The 7,328-nt window shown below is 37.8% G+C and overlaps 1 protein-coding gene across 1 annotated transcript; it reads right to left on the bottom strand.

Annotated features, from left to right (window-relative positions):
• LOC116166258 lies at positions 1 to 900 on the bottom strand. The gene has a single exon (XM_031481132.1). The coding sequence runs from the start codon at positions 898 to 900 to the stop codon at positions 1 to 3; it is 900 nt and encodes a 299-aa protein (XP_031336992.1).
• Positions 901 to 7,328: the final 6,428 nt, after the last annotated feature.

The following is a 7,328-nucleotide window of genomic DNA, read 5'->3' as shown; positions in this document are numbered from 1 at the left end:
TTAGATGAGTTTTTCTACGTCTTTAACAGAATTGACACTTAACACTTTGGCACTATCGTCCTTTTTTATTAATATGCGTCCATTTTTTATCCACGTATACTTGTACCCAAGCGCGGCAGATTTTTTCCGTGTTTCGCGAAATAGCAGTCGGTTTTCAGGTGTGAGATGTTCATTAAAATACAGACGTTTAGTAGTTTTTCTCTCCTCCTCAGAAAAGTTTCTCCACCACATTTTTCCCATCTTAATAAATTTTTCCTTATTTTCCACGGTGTGAAGTTTGACTAATAGAATATTGGAGCTTTTGAGATTTATGAGATCCACAGTTTTATAAGGTATCCCTTCACACCCTATTTTTTCTGAGATAATTTTGAACTTATCTTCAGGTGAAGTTGATTTATCTCCATCCACCCCATGAATTTCTATGAATTTTCGTTTTTTATATTGCTCTAATTTCGTGACGCGCGCGGTTAATGTTTCAATTTGCTTATCCTTCGTCTCCATGTGTTGGTTCAGCGTTTTTATTTCATCCTTTAATTCTTTATTTTCTTTGGCGATTGAGTTCATAGAGGAACTTAGTTCCTCCATCTTATTGGACATAAATTGCAAGGAAGAAACGACCTGTTCCATAAACTGCTTTAATGTCGGATTAATATCACCACTTAATTGGTCCAGTTGACTCGAGAACCCAGTTCCCAAATCGGACGATATGGATTCCTGTGACGATTTCGAGGGTTTATTCTTATCGCGGCAGTACTGACAACGCCATGATTGTCTATCTGCCTTTGACCTCGCTCTTAGTGTACGTTCCGATATTGAACACGCATAATGATACGATCCTTCACATCCGTAGCATAAAACTTCCTCCACGTTCATAACTTCTTCGCAGCGATTACACTTCATTATTCAGTTTAATTATTAGATATTATGTTTGATAACACTTTCACGTTCACTGTAGATACTTGTAATCGAAAATGTCTATTTGATTTCACTCGTTTTTAAATTAACGACGGAGCGCGCAAATAACGCGTCTGAACTCTTCGAGCGTCAGACAAATAATGATATATAATAATAATAATAATAATAATACACCCCTCAACCTTCACGACACAAACATCACACATCCACACTATCAAACAACACAAGACAAAAAGGAACAATGGTTACACAAACAACTACACGGTAGACACCCACACATACTACAAGACGAACACATCAACACGCTACAAAGTTACAAATGGCTACAAGACGGGATCATACAACCAGAAACAGAAGGTTTTCTAATCGCAATTCAGGACCAAGTCATAGCAACACGAAATTACAGAAAATATATTCTAAAAGAAGACATGGAAAATGACAACTGCAGAAAATGTCACATAGGAAAAGAAACAATAGACCACATCACCAGTGGTTGTAAAATACTAGCAGGAAAGGAATATACAAACAGACACAATCTTGTAGCAGGCATAATACACCAGGCACTAATACAGAAACACAACACCAATATTGAAACACAACCCTACTACACATACACACCGACAACAGTCATAGAAAACCAAGACATAAAAATATATTGGGATCGAACCATACACACTGACAAAACAATTACACACAATCGCCCAGACATCACATACACAGACAAGCATAACAAAACAACATACCTAATCGACATCAGCATACCAAACGACGACAACATTCACAAAAAACACCAAGAAAAAATTAAAAAATATACACCCCTCGCACAAGAAGTCCAAAGAATATGGAAACAGGATAAAGTCTTAATACTTCCCTTTATAATATCTGTTACAGGTCTCACACACATCACATTTACACCAAACCTAGACATACTACAACTACCACCACGTACACACACACTAGCACAAAAATCCGTCATCCTAAAAACATGCAATATAGTGCGATCTTTTCTACACTGGCCATAAAAATAACAATAGGTATCAGTGGTACTTGGTGTTGACACCCGTCCACTGACATAACTCCACAAAAGTGTGAAATTTAAAATAATAGATTTATTCTGCAGTGTAGGTACACAATGAAATTACATATTTTACGTAAAATAAATAACAATAACACTAGCAGAAAGGGTCAGCAATCAGTTGTGCAGGTAAGCAAATCCCTGCAGAACTGGTCTTCCCTGCCACCCAACTTACAATTATAACACAAAACAAAGAACGTGCTCAGCTCAGTTTATAACAAAATTATAACTATAAGTAAATAAAACAGCAAATTATAATAATGACGTATCTCATACAACGATCGCGATGGTGTTTGATCCAAGCAATAATATCCAACATGACGTTATATTTTAATGGAAAACGTAATGTTCTCCCTTAAAAATATTTTGACTTTAAGCACAGAGTCCAATGCATTCTGTAACATGAAATTAATAACCTTTGACGCAACATATGTATAGGATCCTCGAAATTGCATTGTCCTATGCATCGGAGTGACAGCAAGTACTTTACCGCGCGTATTTCTATTATGAATTTCTCTCCGGTAATGAATTTTATTATGTAAGTAAGTTGGGGTACTATTTTTTACAATTCACAATCGAGAGTAATGTAAAGTTCGCTGCTGTCTAGTATTTAACCACCCAAGTGAATGTAAACAACCCGTGACATGGTCTCGTTGTCGCAGGCCACAAACCAACCTAACGCAGGCATTCTGAACTCTTTGTAATCTGGTTCGGTTGTACTCAGTCAAACAGGACCCATACACTACATCGCAATAGTTAATGTGCGATAACACTAATGCATCGCAGAGCATACTTTTGTTTTATAGTTCAACATACTGCGTCTGCAGTATATAAGCCTCAATCCAGCATACGCATTTTTAATAATATTATTAACATGTACATCAAAACGCAACTCCGAATCCAGATACAGCCCAAGATTTTTGGTAACATCCGTATACATAATGTACTCGTTATTTATACATATTTTAATTTCCGAAATGCATTTTTGTCGAGTATTTTTTCGGCCGAAAAGCATAACGCGAGACTTTGAAGGATTTAACGATAAACAATAATTATGTGACAACTCATAAAACGAATTTAAATCGAAGTTGATACGATAATTAGATTGCAATATTTCATCTTTATGGCATGATAGATATATTTGGGTGTCGTCTGCATAGAAATGACTTTTAGTATACTTTAGGCATTTATGAAAGGATGACGTATATACTATAAATAAAAGAGGTCCTAAGATTGAACCTTGTGGGACCCCGCTAATGCATCTGAGAGGAATGGAATAGTTCTCGTTGTATTTAACCAGCTGAATTCTATCACAGAGGTAGCTCTTCATCAAGTTCAAGGCGTCTGGCTGAAATCCAATATTGTGAAGAATTGCAACCATCAATTGGTGGTTAATTCTATCAAAGGCCTTCGAATAGTCTAATAGAACAAGTGTGGTAACCATATCGTTATCATTTGCTGCCAAAATATCATCAACAATTTATTGTTAATATGATTTGATTTAGGTATACAAGAATGCAAAGCTCCCAAGAGAAATAAATAAATACGTTACAGTGTACCAATCGCCATCTCAATAACACTAATTAACAAAATACTGCTAAGCAGGTAAGATCCGACTGCAAAAAAAAAAAAAAATAATATCCATTAATTGATTTCATACACATACACACCAATAATTAAAAATAAGAAATTAAGAACACATTTTAATATGTAAGTCCCTAGTGCTATATAAAAAATTAACAATCCGAAAAAGATTATAGAAATAAAAACATATTCATAATTTAAAGTAATAATAAAAAAGACAAGTTTCAGAGACACCAGTATAGAATAATGCAAGCACAATTTATTAACAAAAGTATGGCAAATAGGTTGCGATACGCAAGGCCAACAAACAACAATGTGATAATATACCTAAATACCTAACCTAACCTAAGTACCTAACGTGATAAGACCCAGTTACCAAAACATAAACAAAGCTCACGAACCCATTCATTTTAAATGTCAAGTTATCAACATTAGTGTACATCTTTAAGGCAGTTTACATCATTGATGACATAAGCACGAGAGTTATCACTTTTACGCATCAATATTTTTGCATTTGAAACCCACAAATATTTAACTTGCTCAGTTTTTTTGAACTCGCGACACTTATTGAATAGTGCTTTATTGTCCTTGGTTAAATGCTCGTTGACGTAAACTGCTGTGTTCCTCTGCATTTTCCACTCGTCACGGATATCACCTGCGCTGAAGTTTCTCTTTATTCGTTTAGCTCTCATAATTTCATATTTTTTGTGGCGCGATATAAACTTCACGATAATAGCACGAGGCACAGAGTTTTGCACGTTCCCGACCCGATGGCAACAGTCAATATCTTCGGGAACAATCGCACCCCCAACGCACGGCAAGTCGTCATCACTAGGATCAACACATTTTCGCCTTTCTCCTCAGGGATCCCGACAATTTCGACATTGTTGAATCTCGAGTATTGCTGCAGCCCATTCAAATCACTTCTTAATTGCTTGTTCTCTGATTTTAAGGATTCGAAACCACTTTCGAGAACATTTATCTTATGATATCCTTCGTCCAATCTTTTCTCCAATGCTTTAATCAGGGCAGTGTTGTCGTCAATTTTGTTGTGACACGCTTCCACCGACTTTTCCACATTTGCTAATTTATTATGGGTAATCTTCAACAGTCGCATGAGATCAGCCAAAGATGGGTTAGAACACCCCGTGCAAGTCCAGCCACTGGCCTTATCGCCTTCCGGAAGACAATCGACATGACATACTGATCCACAATCCGGTTCTGAGCAATTCACAGAGTTTCGATAATTACACTTAACCTTACAAAAGTAACATTCGGACGACATTTTAAAATACGAAATCAAATGACCTTTGCCACTGCTATCACTAAAATGATGGTTTATGGACAATTCAACACAACAGGGCAAGGAAATAAATTGGAATTTCTCACGTTCTACTGCTAGGAAGCTCCCCAAACTTTTACACACATGTGTACTTACATGAATAGTACAAACACCATCGGAATTTACTTTCTTTGAATTCGCATAACTGACTTTTATTGCGAAGTATTTAGGAGCACAATAAAACGACTGTACGCGTGCCGGCACATTCGAACCAATATTATATAGTTGTATACGTCTCGAGATGTTACAAGATATGCAACCTTAGTTGCATCTTCTGGTCAGGAACGGATGGCCGCGGCCGATTGTGTACACACCGTCGATTTTCATCGATATCTAACGGAGGAATTTTACAACACTTATTACATTTCCATGTTACTAATTCGATTTTTCTTACAGTCCCTATTTAAATATATACCCGCACACTCATTCGGATTGAAACCGCAGGACAGTTTGGCTCGACCCATCTACGGCAGAGTCGATGGGAAGGTAACTGATGCCGAACATCGCGAATAGTTGATGGTATTTGTTTTTAATTCCGATTCGTCATGGAGTTGAAAGGGCATTGTGGGATACGTTACCCCGAGCCGCATTGCGAAGACGTCGCTGCTGCTCTCTCTGTATGTGCGGGACATACCTAAAACACAGGGCACCATCCTGGTTCTCTACTCCGACGACGTCACCATCCAGGCAGCATCGTGGCAACTAGAGTCCATCTCTAGGAGACTCAAATCTGCACTGGACAATTTACAAGAATGGTACACCAGATGGAGGATCGCCGTCAACGCCGCCTCTTCACAGAAAGATGACAAGAACACGCGAGCAACCTCACTCACTATCTTCAGAAATGCCATTTCGTGGTGGACCGAAGCGAAGTACCCTAGCGTCGTGCCGAAACGACATCTGACATGGAGTGCTCATGTCAGATATTGCTCCTTAACTCCTTAACCAGGAGGACCAGAATCAAGATACAGCTGTGCACTTCCATCATCTGACCAACGATGACTCATTGCTCTTCAGTGTGGGAATATGTCACAGCATCACACGCCGCAAGAATTCAGATCGCCCAAAAGAAGACATTGAAGATGGCCGTGAACGTCCCGTGGTTCGTGCGGTACTTAGATATCGATGGTGCCCCAAGGAATTCATTACCAACGATAAAGCGATCAAGACCTTCGGCAGTCTGCGAAGCCACCAGAATATGCTTTTAAGGGAACTAGACACCTACGAAGAGGACCAACCCATGAAATTAGAATATGCAAAGCTTGAAGGATTGGATGCAAGTGTCAGTAAATATTTCAGATGTTTTTACCCACCTGGCGTCGTCGCCTTAATCGTGTCTCTGAGATGCCTAGCCGTTTTACTGCAGAAGTAGACGCATGACGAATTGAGTGGGCAGAAGTATCCTATTGTCTATCTCGCTCCGGACTAATCCTCCTTTGGCCTTGAGCGAAGTGTATATTGAGTCACTTTGTTTCCTAGGCGAGACAAATAATTTTCAGATATCCCCGCTAGACGATTTTTTTTCGATACAACAAGAGCAGAAGCTGGACACACTACTTCCTCCATGGTATGTGCCTTATACATGTTATCACTGTTGGAATGCTTTGTTTATGATCAACATAAATTAACGTATCTTCAAATTTAAGTAAAATACAAAAAGAATGGATAATTACGATTACTGCAATAGAAACTAGATATCCTAAATTAAAGAAAATATTTATTTATTTAGTTATTTAGTTATTTATTTATTTATTTATTTATTTATTTATTTATTTATTTATTTATTTATTTATTATTTATTTATTATCTCTCTCTTGTTCGCTGCAATGAGCAAGTAAATCGATTCACTCAGGTAATTTGCCGAACCGAAACCGTACGTACATTCTTACTGCAAAGAATTGAGTACTTACGTTACACTACGGAAGACCGATGCGCATCGGCCCTGAGAGTATTTAACTAAAACAAACAGATAAACATTTATGCCATTATGGCTTTCAAGCGGCAATGTCAAATAAGTACAGGGAACTGTATACAATACAAACCACAGTTAATTTATTAAAGGCAAATCAAAATTGATGTGAGTTGGGAAATTACCCTTTCTAATACCTATCCGTCAGAGATATACGTCGTATATTAACAGAGGCTGTTCTCATTTCGGTCCGGTTGTTTTTATTGTCAAAAGTACCGCCATTTTTTGGGGCTCGATGCGCATTGCTTAACCGTTGCTTTATTTAAAGAAGAGAGGGTCGACAAAAATACTCTACTTACCCCTGCCCTCGCTCCTGCGTAGGCCAGGATATGTGCCATTCAAAACGGATGGGAAGAACTATCGAGAAGAACAATTCATTAGTTACATAGGTTTTCAAAATATTTAATTGGCGACGTGTAAATAATTAATTATAGTTTTTGGCC

Source organism: Photinus pyralis, unplaced genomic scaffold (assembly GCF_008802855.1).
Source record: "Photinus pyralis isolate 1611_PpyrPB1 unplaced genomic scaffold, Ppyr1.3 Ppyr1.4_LG3a, whole genome shotgun sequence".
In the NCBI taxonomy this organism is placed as follows: Eukaryota; Metazoa; Arthropoda; class Insecta; order Coleoptera; family Lampyridae; genus Photinus; species Photinus pyralis.
This window is presented reverse-complemented; position numbering and strand designations above follow the sequence as displayed.